This window comes from Rhinoderma darwinii, chromosome 5 (genome assembly GCF_050947455.1).
Source record: "Rhinoderma darwinii isolate aRhiDar2 chromosome 5, aRhiDar2.hap1, whole genome shotgun sequence".
NCBI classification, from domain to species: domain Eukaryota; kingdom Metazoa; phylum Chordata; class Amphibia; order Anura; family Rhinodermatidae; genus Rhinoderma; species Rhinoderma darwinii.
In genome coordinates, this window is record NC_134691.1 from 23,548,484 (window position 1) to 23,565,008 (window position 16,525).

A 16,525-nucleotide genomic window follows, 5' to 3' on the forward strand; every position below is an offset into this window, starting at 1 on the left:
GATTCTACCACAGCAGCCCATTCTTCATTGTCACCCACGAATACCTCTTCCTGTTTCCACTATGTCCCAGGTGCCTGCAGCCGACCCTACATTCAGGGACTTTCTACAGATCTGGCAGCAGACCTGATCTTCTATTCTGCTGGCGATCGACCGCATGAAAAAAAATGCAGACACAAGAAGACGAGACCCTCCCCAGTTTCTTCCAGGCACCAAGGTCTGGCTGTCCTCCAGGAATATTTGGCTGAGGGTGCCATCGTATAAGTTTGCTCACAGGTTCCTCGGACCCTTCGAGATTTTGCAACAAATCAGCCCTGTCTCCTACAAGCTTCGGCTACCTCCTACCCTCAAGATCCCCAACTCCTTCCATGTCTCCCTGCGGAAGCCTGTGATCTTGAACTGTTACTACAAGACTTCCACTCCTGCAGTGGCTCCCAGTGGTTCATCTGATATATTTGAGGTTAAGGAGATCCTGGACACCAAAAGTAAGAGGAAGAACCTTTTATTTGGTAGATTGGAGGGGGAGTGGTCCAGAAAAGAGGTCCTTCGAGCCAACAGAGAATCTCAATGCTCCTACCCTCATTAAGAAGTTTCCCTCTCGTTCTGGTCCCAAGAGGAGGGGGCGTAAGAGGGGGGATACTGTAACGTCTGTGGTCGCTGACCACGAACTCCTTCCATCCAGTGATGTCTGCACATGCGGCCATTCTGTTCCACATTGACCACTAGGGTGCGCTCGCTAGCTCAGTCCAGCCTTGAGCCAGAGCGCACACATGTGTGAGTTAAGTGCCAAATTAGCCAATGAGCACCCTGGGCTATAAGAGGAGCCTAGCCTCTTCCTGCCTTGCCTGAACCTTGTTGTCATTATCCTAGTATGTCGATGCAAATTATCTCCTAAGTGTTTTCCAGTTCCCAGTGTTCCCCATTTCTGCTACCTGTAACCTGTATCCCGTGCTATCCTGGTCAAGTGCCGTGTTGAGCTGAAGTCGTGCTGTGCTGTCTTGCTACACCACGCCTGGCGCCTGCCTGCTGCCTAGTCCCAGCCGAGCCTGTCTTGCTACTGTCTGAGCTACCACAGGTACACTATACGAACTATAGACTGTGACCTGTGTCCTGTTGGCCAGCTGCCATACCGTCAAGGCGGTACGGCCCAGTGGGTCCAGATACCCAACGTGACAGATGGCCTGTCTGTCAGCTGGAGGGAAAAATTAATCTATATTCCCCCCCCCATCCCTTAATACCCAGAGTATTGAGAAAAGTTTGGTACGAAAGAGCGGAAGCCATTGCAATCCTGCCATTTTGGCCCCGCAGGGCCAGGTTCTCCCTAGCGTGGTCTCTCTCGAAAGGCAGGTTCCTGAAACTACCGGTGTCACCAGAACTCCTGTCCCAGAAAGGGGTGTATCACCCGAACCCTCGCAGTCTACATCTCACGGCCTGGAGGCTGACCGGGAGAATCTGCCGGAATTGGGGCTCTCGTCTGACGTCATTAACACCTTGCTGTCAGCCAGACGCCCCTCAACTGTCAAAGTATATAACAGAGTTTGGACCCTGTTCACCTCCTGGTGCTCTAGGAATTCAGCAAACCCAGATTCTCTTAATACTATACTTCAATTTCTTCAGGAGGGCATCATTAAAGGGTTGAAGCTAAATACCCCTAAGGTGCAGTTCACGTCAATCAATGCCCCAAGGTGAAGATCAGGAAAATTGGCATACACTGGACGTGAGAAGAGCCGTTCTCACCTATATTCAAAGGACAAAGGCTTTTAGGAAAGCAGAAAATCTGTTCCTTCAGCATGCCGGTCCTAATAAGGGGCAAAAAGCAAGTAAAGCCACCCAAGCCAGGTGGATTAGGTCAACAATTGAAAAATGCTCTCATCTCAGTGACCTTCAATCTCCACTACAGATCAGGGCACATTCCACACACTCTACAGCTACCTCATGGGCAGAAGTCGGGCATATTCCCCTGGACCAAATCTGCAGGGCGGCTACGTGGGCATCCACATCAACCTTTGTCAAGCATTACAGGCTTGACTCACTAGCATCAGAGGGTTCTCTTTTTGGCAAAAGAGTGCTTGAAATGGCGTCAGCTATCCCACCCATATAGCTATTGTTTGGCAAGTCCCATATGTGTTGTGCTGCCAAGGACAATCAGGAAAACAACAATTTACTCACCAAAATTTTTATTTCCTGGAGTCCGTAGGCAGCACAAGCTTCCCCCCTGGCAGAACTTATATCTATTGCTTCGCTGGGGCCCGGTTACCGGTACATACTTATAGGGGAAGTCCTTAATTGCTTAATGCTTATTCTAATTAACCTGTCTCTGCTTAATTGTACCTACGGGACTAAAACTCATATGTGTTGTGCTGCCTACGGACTCCAGGAAATAAAAATTTTGGTGAGTAAATTTTCGTTATTCATGTACAGAGAGGGCAGTATTATAGTAGTTGTATTCTTGTACATAGGGGGCAGTATTATAGTAGTTGTATTCTTGTACATAGGGGGCAGTATTATAGTAGTTGTATTCTTGTACATAGGGGCAGTATTATAGTAGTTGTATTCTTGTACATAGGGGGCAGTATTATAGTAGTTGTATTCTTGTACATAGGGGGCAGTATTATAGTAGTTGTATTCTTGTACATAGGAGGAAGTATTATAGTAGTTATATTCTTGTACACTGGGAGCAGTATTATAGTAGTTATATTCTTGTATATAGGGGGCAGTATTATAGTAGTTATATTTTTGTATATAGGAGCAGTATTATAGTAGTTTTATACTTGTATATAGGAGCAGTATTATAGTAGTTATATTCTTGTACATAGGGGCAGTATTATAGTAGTTATATTCTTGTGCACTGGGAGCAGTATTATAGTAGTTATGTTTTTGTATATAGGAGCAGTATTATAGTAGTTATATTCTTGTATATAGGTGCAGTATTATAGTAGTTATATTCTTGTATATAGGAGCAGTATTATAGTAGTTATATTCTTGTATATAGGGGGTAGTGTTATAGTAGCTATATTCTTGTACATAGGGAGCAGTATTATAGTAGTTATATCCTTGTACATAGGGAACAGTATTATAGTAGTTATATTCTTGTATATAGGGGGCAGTATTATAGTAGTTATATTCTTGTACATAGGGGCAGTATTATAGTAGTTATATTCTTGTACATAGGAGACAGTATTATAGTCGTTATATTCTTGTACATAGGAGACAGTATTATAGTAGTTATATTCTTGTATATAGGGGCAGTATTATAGTAGTTATATTCTTGTACATAGGGAGCAGTATTATAGTAATTATATTCTTGCATATAGGGGCAGTATTATAGTAGTTATATTCTTGTATATAGGGGCAGTATTATAGTAGTTATATTCTTGTACATAGGGAGCAGTATTATAGTACTTATATTTTTGTACATAGGGGCAGTACTATAGCAGTTATATCCTTCTCCATGTGAAGCAGTATTACAGTAGTCATTTTTTTTTCATTGTTAGAAACTTGTCTGGGTAATGTCTGAATGAGTTTCAAAAGTGACATCTAATTATCTGAGCCAGTGGGCAGATCAGTTTTCCGTTTCCTTCCTCAGCAGAGTGTGACAATAAGTACAGTAGAACGCTCCTTTCAGAAGTACAAAATCTGTGCTTTGTCCGCATGCTCTTATGTCATTCCCATGATGAGAATGACATTTAGAATAAATAAGTTGTTATTGAGTGTTATACAGTATTTGGTGCTTACACACGGGTGAAGGTTCTAATCATACTATAATAACCCCAAGGAGTTCATGTAATTTGGATCTAAAGTCCGCAACACAAGAAGTTAACATCACCTTCTGTTTAGTGTCTTTCGTCAAGGGAGATTTAAATGTTGCTGTTGACGTCTTAGGTTTAACTCCATCTTGAGTGGCACTCTGGTCTTGAGTTGCAGGTGGAGCAGATGCCGGACCCGCAGGTGGGGCAGAATCTAGATCAAGGAGGGAAGCTGAAGCTGGATCCGGGGAAGGATCTGAAGGTGGAACTGGAGATGGGGATGGAGATGGACCTGAAGAAGTTTCTTGAGGAACGGTTGACTCCACATCTACATAAATATGATCTGCTGGTTCTTGCTGATTAGGAGAATCATCGTGAGGAGCAGCTGAAACTATAAGCACATAAAGTAGTGTAAAAATATATAATTATAAGCAGCAAGAACACAAATTCTCAAGAGGAGGCAGGATGTTCTGCTGAGAAGAAGGCCACATGATTATTAGACTTTTGGGATCTGGAGAAACATTAAGAAAATTAGGATCCTTCAATATAAACATCTTTTAACAGTTCTCCTTATACAATGAGAATATGAAAAGATAATTCTGCTATAATACAGTAAATGTTCTGAGTTTTTCTCCAACCGCATGCATGCTATAGGGTACCTGTGCACCATTCATCCCAATAGCACATCTAGCCATTACGCATTGACGTATGGCTTGCACAGTAGTTAGCATCGAAGAGAAGGGGGCAGTAGCAAAGATCGAAATAGGCCCCCCGTTATGTTGCCGGTTTCTGCCCTCTTCCTGACCCTTAGAAAAATTTGCTCACCCCCTAGCTTGCTAACAAGGCAGGTTCTCTGGAGAGAGTACTGTATAGCTTCTCACCACCCAGTAGCAAAGGGTAAGGGACCAACCAGGGCTAGACCCCATCTCTCCAAGGGAGAACCTTTACTGAAATTATCCACTATTGCTGCTAAAACTACTGCCTGAGGTAGACTATTCCACAGCTTCACCGCTTTTACTGTAAAGAAGCCTTTTTGCAATAAAGGGTGATCTTAATTACTCTGTAGTGAGAAGCTATGCAACTTTGTGACGTCTTTGCTGCACTCCACATCCGATGTGATGATGGCAATGCCTCTTATGACCCATAGTGACTGCTCCATCAGTCCACCAACTCAAGTATCAGCAAGACAAGAAGTGCACAAGGTCCACATGGGTCAATGCATAACTGGAAGAAAAACTGTGTCTCCTTAGCCATTCTCTGTCTGATAGTAAGTGTTTTCTACACTAGCACTACCTTGACCCACATTAAACATTAAGTTAGGCATTCCAGAGTTTAACAGCTCTTACTGTAAAGAACCCTTCCCTTTATTTATGATGAAAGTGTAAATACAGGGTTATGGCAGGGTCACATAGCAAAATATGTTTCCCTCTCCCACTGCAAGCACGTAAAGTAGTTTTTTTTGGGAGGTGGGTACCAAACTTGCCTCAAGTTTAGGAAAGTCTAGTTATTATTATGCTACCTGATTAATGACTTCGGGTAAGAATTTACATGGGAAAGTTTCCTTTAACAAGCTTCTAAGAGTTTCTTACCACTTTGAGTGGGAGCAGTTTCTTCTTCAGCCTCCGGTAGTGCTGGGGTGTCCAGCTCAGAAGGTTTATACAAAAACTGCTTCAAACAATTGATCATGTGGGTCCCGACCAGTGTGCTCCGTCCGAATGCCCTCCAGTCCACCACACAGATACTCAGTGGAGGGTGCAGCACTTCATTTTCTGGCAGTTCCTAGGACAGTACAATTGACATCACTGTAAGACTTATGTAGAATATATGTGCAGATAAGAATGTGTTTTGGAGATTTATCATCTCATGAATTTAGGAGTCTCCAAAAATGGTGCAAATTGCACCAAATTTATCAAATGGTGCACATGGTATTATATATTCAGTGCAACTCGCAAACCATGTACTCCATTTTTTGGAGCAATGTGCTTAGTAAATCTTCCCCAATGTGTCAGCTCCTTAGGACCTTTGTGCAGCTAAATAATGACGTCTGCCTGATCCCGCTATGTATTTTGGGTGATGAATAGAAAATTATGCATATGAGGCTACATACACACGACGTTGGTATTTTGCAGACTGTAAACTAGGGTTCCATTGACCGTTTTTTGTGGTTTGTGTCATCAGCGTGTCCTCCGCATCCGTTCCGTCTGCTCCATAGATGTTCACGTCCCGGGCAAGACAGAGCCACAAATATGGACAGGAATAGGACCTGATCCAAATTTTGCCGCTCTGTCCCACGACCCACAAACAGAACAGTGGAAACTACGGTCTTGTGCATGGGGCCATTAGAAATGAATGGTTCCGTGTGCTTTCCATTGAACAACGGATAGCACACGCACATAAAACAACGGTCATGTGTATGGGGACTAAGAAGTGCGGTGTTACTTTGGGCAACTAATCAGAATAATTATAGTTTTTTAGAACAATTGATACAAACATTAAGTGCTATTAGTAGCATCACTGGCTTTTTTCTGTTAGAATGTGGCTGAGCTGCAATACCACACCCAGCCTCCAAACAAGAGCGGCGCTGTCTCTGTAAAAAATGTGAAGAAGCCACAGTTTTCCACCAAGCATCACGGCCCTTCACTCTCATGATCAATGAGGGTCCTAGGCATATGCTACCAATGTTACAAGTCTAAAAACCCTTGTGTTGATAATAGTAATATATTTCTGCATGTTCAGATATAGCAGAGATGACTTTTTCATTTAACTGTTTTTTTTTGTGCGCTATGATAAAAGTGCAGTCCTATGTAAAAGCACAAATAGCAGTGATAATACAATGAGATGTGGTAAATTACATATTTAGCTCTACTGCATTGACAATATGTAGAGATCATCAAATAAATATTCAGAAATATATATTTTCTTATATGTTCAGCATAATCTCATTGGGGTTGAATCATTGTGAACACGAAACGCTACAATAAATGATGTACAACTTTATCAGATGTTTGGGTCAGTGCAGTGATTGACATGTCGCTCAGCCAATCAGACACCAGGCCTCTTTAAAATTGAACGTAGTCCGATGTAATAAAATGTCTCTCACCACTTCAAACCAGTCTCCCATAACATTGAAGTTCGGGTTGCTCTTGTAGCTTTGAATGACACAGGATTTCACGCCTTTTCCTGCACATTCAATCATCACCTGAGGGCGATCCACAGACAACAACTGCACCTTCTTCAGTTCTCTGACTCCCCAGAAGAGGACCTTGAAAACAGGTATTGAAAATTAGGGATGTTGAGCTACAAACGTATGCTTACAATTTCTGAGACAGGAAGTAGCTGTTTGGCAGCTACTAATGTCAGCCATATTGACTTTAAATGGGCCGGTTTCTTTGTCACCCAGTCACCCAAATGCTTTTTCATCCTAGCAATAATTTAGGGCTCTTTTTCCCGTGTCTCTCACTGGACAGAGACACCATGTCTATAAAGTGTGAAACATGGCTAAATGTTTACTTGTCCAAAATGGATGTCTCATACAGACCCGAGCTCTCATCCTAACTTATAGCCTATAGGATTGTTAGGATTTTCTTTTTCTGGTCAATCAGTGACAGAGGAAGTAGCTAGCTTCTCCTCCTACTTGGTGGAAATAGAAACGAATCAACCTGTGACATAACTACATAAATTAAAAGGTCACGTTTTATGTTTACATTTCTAAAAATAAGTTTTCAAAGAACATTCAGAACAAAACGTACAGAATGTATTATTCCTAGTACAGGGCCTGAGGGGGCGGTGCATGACACAGGGATTCAAAGAACATCCAGGGGAGAATCATTGTGTCAGGCACCGCCCCCCTTAGACACTGTACTAGGTAGGCATAACACACTCAGTTTTGCCTGTAGTGTTCCTTTAAGAGTCAGTGCCTCTAACTGTGCACTGGATGGATATGAGGTTTGTATAGAAAACTCAATCCTGTTTCACTGCTGACGATCGCCTATAGATGTAATGTATGGTGTAAAGAATCCCAGCTTACACGCTCTTCAGTGACCTATCCCTTGGTCAGCACTTTTATTAGTTAACATGAAAGTTGTGATCTCAGTCGATTCATCTTATTTTGACATAGTTGAAGTTTCCTCACCTGTATGTGCTTCTACAATGGTGAATTATTAATACCATTGGTTTGGATCTCTTACCTCTACTCTGTATTTACTCAATACGGGGCGTATAGCTGCCGGGACTGAGTAGAGCTGGCTGGGATCCGGGGCATCAATGGGTGGCAGATTCTGGGCACCAGATTCGGGAATCTGAGGAGGTAAATACAGACCAGTTACTGTCAGAAGAACATACTTAAGGCTTGTAATAATTTTATAAATTCTCCATTACATCATATACATTGCATTAGATAATTGTACTGCAGTTTACTCACTGAATAATTAAAGGGGTTGTCCGAGATAAAATGACTATGTGTCAATGCTTGTAATTTATTAATGTAAATACATTTGTAATATACTTACATTTTCCAAAGTGGCCCCGTTTCCAGATGCTGCCGTGGGGTACTTGACGCGTGAAGTCACTCTCTGGCCGCTGTGTTGATCTTCAATTATTTTCCGGGTATACGACACGTCACTCGTGACGTGTATAGGCTGTTCTGCTGTACAGCCCGTAATGCGAATGCGCGGTCCCTGCTGTTCTCGTGGTCCCTGCTGTTCTCGAGATAACAGCAGGGATCGCGCATGCATGTTACGAGCGGTACAACAGAACAGCCCATACACGGCACGGCACAAGTGACGTGTCGTATACCCAGAAAAGAATTGAAGATCAACACAGCGGCCAGAGAGTGACGTCACTCGTCAAGTACCCCACGGCAGCATCTGGAAACGGGGCCAATTTGGAAAATGTAAGTATATTACAAATGTATTTACATTAATAAATTACAGGTATTAACACAAAGTCATTTTATCTCAGAAAACCCCTTTAAAGTGGTTTTCCGGGATTTTACATTGATGACTTATTCTTAGTGTAAATCATCAATGTGTGATCATTTGGGAGTCCCCGCTCCAGGAGCACCTCTGCTACTTTACTGCAGGACTTGACACAGTGACATCCGTATGAGTGTGGCTGCGCCTGGTACTGCAGCTCAGCCCATTCAAGAGAATGCCCTTAAAAAATAAAAAGCACACAATGGCGCAACATAAGGCATCATCATCATCCCACAATAAATGAGAGAGGCAGAAAAGAGAAGGGTATACACTCACCTGGTAGAGTCGTGCTAGAGGCATGACAACCTAGTAGTCAAAATTAGTCTGAGTGATGGTTCGGGAAACTGCTAGCCACGGGTCTTTCTGAGTGAAGGACTTGTCCCAGCGAGAGGGATAAACAATATGGATGCAAAAATGTACAAAGAGGTTTTGAGTGCAAATTGGTGAAAAAATACCCTTACGGGTCCTTCATTAGGCAATTTCACATTATCCATCAGGCAATTTCACATTATGCGCCTGATGAAGGAGACGCTACGGCTGCGAAACACATTGCTTGTCATTATACTAATAAGGGAACAGTAAGGGTAATTTTTCGCCAATTTGCACTCAAAGCCTTTTTGCGCAGTTTTCCCATATTGTTTATCATTCTAGAGAATGGGCAGAGCCGCAGTAGTAGACACACTGGCATGGTCGCGTGTGCCGCTGTATTGCAGGAGAGGGAGTGCGACACTCCAGTGAGACCACTGCCCACTATGTACTACTGAATGGTGGGGCGCATGGATAGGACTCCCGCCTAATAAAATAATGATGGCTTTTCGTGCATTTTTTTATGCATTTTTCAGTGCGGTTTTTAATGCGTTTTTTGGCGCGTTTTCCTGCTGCGGGCTTTGGTCCGATTTTCCACATCACTAGGCAGATACAATTCACAAGCGGAAGATAAATTTGCATGCTGCGGATTCTAAATAATGCATGCAGGTCAATTTCTGTCCTGAAAAATACTGCAGCGTGTACATGAGATTTCCTGGAATCTCATTGACTATGCTGGTACTGTATTACGCTGCGGATTTGCATATGCATCGTGTGAATTGAGCCTAAGGATAACAATGAAAAATCCCAGAAAACCACTTTAATATCATAATATGAATGAGTGCAAAATTAAATAACTCTATAATAGATTATGGATTACAACCTTATATACCAGTCCTTCTCAATGATTTAGAATATCATCAAAAAGTTCATTTATTTCAGTAATTCAATTCAAAAAGTGAAACTCCTATATTATATAGATTCATTACACACAGAGGGATCTATTTCCAGCATTTTCTTTTCTTTTAATGTTGATGATTATGGCTAACAGTTAATGAAAACCCAAAATTTAGTATCTCAGAAAATTCAAATTTTGGGTTAAAGTTGAAGATTGTAGACGCATGGTGTCACACTCTAATCAGCGAATCAACACAAAACACCTGCAAAGGTTTCCTAAGCCTTTAAAAGGACTGGTCTGTTGCTCAGTGTCCAAAGTCCTGTTTTCAGATGAAAGTAAATTTTGCACTTCATTTGGAAATCCAGGTCCCAGAGTCTGGAGGGAGAGTGGAGAGGACTCAATCCAAGTGTCTTGCAGTCCAGTGTGAAGTTTCCGCAGTCAGTGATGGTTTGGGGGCCGTGTCATCTGCTGGTGTTGGTCCACCGTGTTATATCAAGTCCAGAGTCAGCGCAGCGTCTAGCAGGACATTTCCCAGCACTTCATGCTTCCCTCTGCTGACGAGCTTTATGGAGATGCTGATTTCATTTTCCAGCAGGACTTGGCGCATGCTCACACTGCCAAAAGTACCAATACCAGGTGTAATAACCACAGTATCACTGCGCTTGATTGGCCAGCAAACTCGCCTGACCTAAACCCCATAGAGAATCTATAGGGTATTGTCAAGAAGAAGATGAGACCCCAGACCAAACAATGCAGACGTGCTGAAGGCCGCAATCAAAGCAACCTGGGCTTCCATAACACCTCAGCAGTGCCACAGGCTGATCGCCTCCATGCCACGCCGCATTGATAACACCTCAGCAATGCCACAGGCTGATCACCTCCATGCCACGCCGCATTGAGAACCCCTCAGCAGTGCCACAGGCTGATCGCCTCCATGCCACGCCGAGTTGATAACCCCTCAGCTGTGCCACAGGCTGATCGCCTCTATGCCACGCCACATTGATAACACCTCAGCAGTGCCACAGGCTGATCGCCTCCATGCCACGCCGCATTGATAACACCTCAGCAGTGCCACAGGCTGATCGCCTCCGTGCCACGCTGCATTGATAACACCTCAGCAGTGCCACAGGCTGATCGCCTCCATGCCACGACGCATTCATGCAAAAGGAGCCCCGACAGAGTATTGAGGGCAGATACTGGACATACTTTTCAGTAGGACGACATTTCGGTATTAAAAATCATTTTTGAAATTGGCCTTATATAATATTCTAATTTTCTGAGACTAAATTTGGGGTTTTCATTAACTGTTCGCCATAATCATCAACATTAACAGAAAAAAGTGCTGGAATATATGAGTTTCACTTTTTGAATTGAATTACTGAAATAAATTATCTTTTTGATGATATTCTAATTCATTGAGAAGGACTAGTATTAACTGCCATTTATTTACACTACCTTTCAAAAGTTTGGGGTCACCCAGACAATTTTGTGTTTTCCATGAAAACTCACACTTATATTTATCAAATGAGTTGCAAAATGACTAGAAAATATAGTCAAGACATTGACAAGGTTAGAAATAATGATTTTTATTTGAAATAATTTTCTCCTTCAAACTTTGCTTTGGTCTTGGAATGCTCCATTTGCAGCAATTACAGCATTGCAGACCTTTGGCATTCTAGCTGTTAATTTGCTGAGGTAATCGGGATAAATTTCACCCCATGCTTCCAGAAGGCCCTCCCACAAGTTGGATTGGCTTGATGGGCACTTCTTGCGTACCATACGGTCAAGCTGCTCCCACAACAGCTCTATGGGGTTGAGATCTGGTGACTGCGCTGGCCACTCCATTACAGATAGAATACCAGCTGCCTGCTTCTTCCCTAAATAGTTCTTGCATAATTTGGAGGTGTGCTTTGGGTCATTGTCCTGTTGTCGGATGAAATTTGCTCCAATCAAGCGCTGTCCACAGGGTATGGCATGGCGTTGTAAAATGGAGTGATAGCCTTCCTTATTCAAAATCCCTTTTACCTTGTACAAATCTCCCACTTTACTAGCACCAAAGCAACCCCAGAGCATCACATTACCTCCACCATGCTTGACAGATGGCGTCAGGCACTCTTCCAGCATCTTTTCAGTTGTTCTGCGTCTCACAAATGTTCTTCTGTGTGATCCAAACACCTCAAACTTCGATTTGTCTGTCCATAACACTTTTTTCCAATCTTCCTCTGTCCAATGTCTGTGTGCTTTTGCCCATATTAATCTTTTCCTTTTATTAGCTAGTCTCAGATATGGCTTTTTCTTTGCCACTCTGCCCTGAAGGCCAGCACCCCGGAGTCGCCTCTTCACTGTAGACGTTGACACTGGCGTTTTGCGGGTACTATTTAATGAAGCTGCTAGTTGAGGACCTGTGAGGCGTCTATTTCTCAAACTAGAGACTCTAATGTACTTGTCTTGTTGCTCAGTTGTGCAGCGGGGCCTCCCACTTCTCTTTCTACTCTGGTTAGAGCCTGTGTGTGCTGTCCTCTGAAGGGAGTACTACACACCGTTGTAGGAAATCTTCAGTTTCATGGCAATTTCTCGCATGGAATAGCCTTCATTTCTAAGAACGAGAATAGACTGTCGAGTTTCACATGAAAGCTCTCTTTTTCTAGCCATTTTGAGAGTTTAATCGAACCCACAAATGTAATGCTCCAGATTCTCAACTAGCTCAAAGGAAGGTCAGTTTTATAACTCCTCTATACAGCAAAATTGTTTACAGCGGTGCTAACCTAATTGCACCAGGGTTTTCAAGTGTTTTCTAATCATCCATTAGCCTTCTAACACAGTTAGCAAACACAATGTACCATTAGAACACTGGAGTGATGGTTGCTGGAAATGGGCCTCTATACACCTATGTAGATATTGCATTAAAAACCAGACGTTTGCAGCTAGAATAGTCATTTAGCACATTAACAATGTATAGAGTGTATTTCTGATTAATTTAATGTTATCTTCATTGAAAAAACTGTGCTTTTCTTTCAAAAATAAGGAAATTTCTAAGTGACCCTAAACTTTTGAACGGTAGTGTATATGTCTGCCCTATTGGACACAATTGTATGGTTCCTTGTCAAAGATAAAATAAAAGTATTTCCATAGATTAGTAAAGCGAACTATTAAAGCAGAAATTCCCCATCAGCCCAGACCCGTAGCAAATCTTACAATTTAAAGGGTAACTAAACTTTGAAAAAACGTTTGACATGTCATAGTTACATGTCAGAAGTTTCGATCGGTGGGTATCAGAGCACTGAGACCCCCACCAGTAGCTAAAATGAAGTGGCAGAAGTACTCGGGTGAGTGATGTGCCGCTTGGTTTCTTATCGGCTTTACTTGGAAACCAAGCGAGACTTTCTAATGAGCCCGTACATCACTACGAAGAAAGCCGGTCAGAAACAAAGCGGTACATCACTCACCCGTTTTAGCGATTGGTGAGGTTCTCAGTGCTCTGACAACCACCGGTCAAACCATCTGACATGTCACTATAACATGTCCAAAGTTTTTTAAAAGTTTAATTTCCCTATAGTTTGCAATATATACAGCCTGTTCCACTGATTAAATGAGAACAAGGGAATACATACTATAGAGGCAGACCATTCAGCTGGAGCTCTTGGAGGGAGGGGCCGAAGTCCTGTTCGGCTCCATATCATAGTTACATAGTTACATAGTTACATAGTTAGTACGGCTGAAAAAAGACACATGTCCATCAAGTCCAACCAAGGGAAGGGAAAAGGGAAGGAAAAATTTCTACACATAGGAGCTAATATTTTTTTGTTCTAGGAAATTATCTAACCCTTTTTTAAAGCCATCTACTGTCCCTGCTGTGACCAGCTCCTGCGGTAGGCTATTCCATAAATTCACCGTTCTTACTGTAAAGAAGCCTTGTCGCCTCTGCAGCTTGAACCTTTTTTTCTCCAGACGGAGGGAGTGCCCCCTTGTTTTTTGAGGGGGTTTTACAAGGAACAGGATATCACCATATTTTTTGTATGTGCCATTAATATATTTATATAAGTTAATCATGTCCCCCCTTAGTCGTCTTTTTTCAAGGCTAAATAGGTTTAATTCTTTCAATCTTTTCTCATAACTTAAATTCTCCATGCCCCTTATTAGCTTCGTTGCTCTTCTTTGTATTTTTTCCAACTCCAGGGCATCCTTTCTATGAACTGGAGCCCAGAACTGAACTGCATATTCTAGATGGGGCCTCACTAATGCTTTGTAAAGTGGCAATATTACATCTCTGTCCCGCGAGTCCATGCCTCTTTTAATACACGACAATATCTTGCTGGCCTTTGAAGCAGCTGATTGACACTGCATGCTGTTATTGAGTTTATGATTTACAAGAACACCCAGATCCTTCTCAACAAGTGAATCCAGCCAATAGGCTGTTATTCGGCAAGATACGCCATGCCTGACGACCAGCACATTATCCCTCCACGTATTACACATAGTACTGACACCCCATGTACTATTCACAGCACTGACCCCTATTCATCACATTTATTTATTTATTTTTATTACATTATTACACAGTTCTGACACTTTCATACATACATATTTATTTTTTACCATCCATTCACACCCTAGCACTTCACTGACACACATTTATCGCACACCTTTGAGCACTTAGTCCGCCACTCCCCTCAAGACTAGTGGGAGGGGCTATCACTATTTAATGCACACTCCTTCTGCAGCATTCTTTGACCCGTCTGCGTCCTGATGGGAACGGGTTTTCACCCACCCACCTACCTAGTGAGTATGGCCTTTTTTGTGGTTTTAAGTGAATCCGCCAGTGTAGCTCCCCCTAGGACATATGATGCATGCAGGTTGTTGGTACCCAGATGCATAACTTTACATTTATCTACATTAAACTTCATCTGCCAAGTGGACGCCCAAACACTTAGTTTGTTTAAATCTGCCTGTAATTCATGAACATCTTCCATAGTCTGAACTATATTACATAGCTTGGTGTCATCTGCAAAAATAGAAATAGTGCTATTAATCCCATCCTCTATATCATTAATAAATAAGTTGAATAATAGTGGTCCCAGCACTGAACCCTGGGGTACACCACTTATAACCGGTGACCATTCAGAGAAGGAATCATTGACCACAACTCTCTGGAAACGGTCCTTGAGCCAATTCTCAATCCAATTACAAACTATATTTTCTAAACCTATAGTCTGTAATTTACCCATTAGGCGTCTATGGGGGACAGTGTCAAATGCCTTTGCAAAGTCCAAAAACACTAAATCCACAGCGGCCCCCCTGTCTAGACTTCTGCTTACCTCTTCATAAAAACAGATTAGGTTAGTTTGACAACTTCTGTCCTTAGTAAAACCATGCTGGCTGTCACTTATAATGCTATTTATTGTCACATAATCCTGTATATAGTCCCTCAATAGCCCCTCAAACATTTTCCCCACGATGGATGTTAAGCTTACTGGTCTATAATTACCCGGGGAAGACCTAGAGCCCTTTTTGAAAATAGGCACCACATTTGCCCTGCGCCAGTCCCTTGGCACTATACCAGTCACTAGAGATTCTCTGAATATTATGAAAAGGGGGACAGAAATAACTGAACTAAGCTCTTTAAGAATTCTAGGGTGTAACCCATCTGGTCCCGGAGCCTTGTGCACATTTATTTTATTTAATTTAGCTTGGACCATCTCTACATTCATCCAATTCAGTATATCAGCCGATATATTAACAGCACTGGCACCGGCTACATCAGCTGCTCTTTCTTCTGTTGTATATACAGAGCTAAAGAACCCATTTAGTAACTCTGCCTTCTCTTGATCCCCTGTGATCAACTCCCCATTACCATTATCTAGGGGTCCTACATGTTCAGACCTTGGCTTTTTTGCATTTATATGCTTGAAGAATTTTTTAGGATTTGTTTTACTATCCTTGGCCACCTGCCTTTCATTTTGTATTTTTGCTAATTTTATTACATTTTTACAGATTTTATTAAGCTCTTTATATTTTACAAAGGCTACAGCTGTACCCTCAGATTTGTATTTTTTAAATGCCCTTTTTTTGTCATGTATTGCCCCTTTCACAGAAGGTGTAAGCCATGTGGGGTTTAATTTGAGTCGTTTATACTTATTACCTGTAGGAATAAATTTTATCATTTGTTCCATTGTTTGACATTAGTTCTTCCCAGTCCATATCCTGAATTGCAGCCCTCATCCTGGGGAAATTGGCTTTCTTAAAATTAAATGTTTTTGCCCTCCCAGCCTGCGTTTGTTTTTTACAGTATAGGTAAAATGTAACTATATTGTGATCACTGTTACCGAGGTTTTCACGAACATTGACATTCCCAACAAGATCTGCATTATTAGAAATGACCAGATCCAACAGAGCTTCACCTCTAGTCGGGTCTTCCACAAACTGGCCCATAAAATTTTCCTGCAACAGGTTGAGGAAATGTCTCCCCTTTGCAGTTGAAGCCGAACCATGACCCCAATTAATATCCCGGAAATTAAAATCTCCCATTATCACTACAGTACCCGCCTGTGAAGCCCGCTCCATCTGTTTATATAGCTGAACTTCCATCTCCTCAGTTATATTGGGGG

General features: G+C 42.2%; 1 protein-coding gene across 1 annotated transcript in view; it reads right to left on the bottom strand.

The window, feature by feature from the left end:
- Window positions 1–16,525, bottom strand: part of FER1L6 (fer-1 like family member 6) — a 91,410-nt gene that overhangs the window by 47,076 nt on the left and 27,809 nt on the right. Inside the window, exons 14-17 of the mRNA XM_075827964.1 lie at window positions 7,931–8,041; window positions 6,844–7,005; window positions 5,333–5,522; window positions 3,824–4,134 (exon numbers count right to left, since the gene is read on the bottom strand). Coding sequence (XP_075684079.1) covers window positions 3,824–4,134; window positions 5,333–5,522; window positions 6,844–7,005; window positions 7,931–8,041 — 774 coding nt within the window. The remainder of the gene's footprint in view (window positions 1–3,823; window positions 4,135–5,332; window positions 5,523–6,843; window positions 7,006–7,930; window positions 8,042–16,525) is intronic.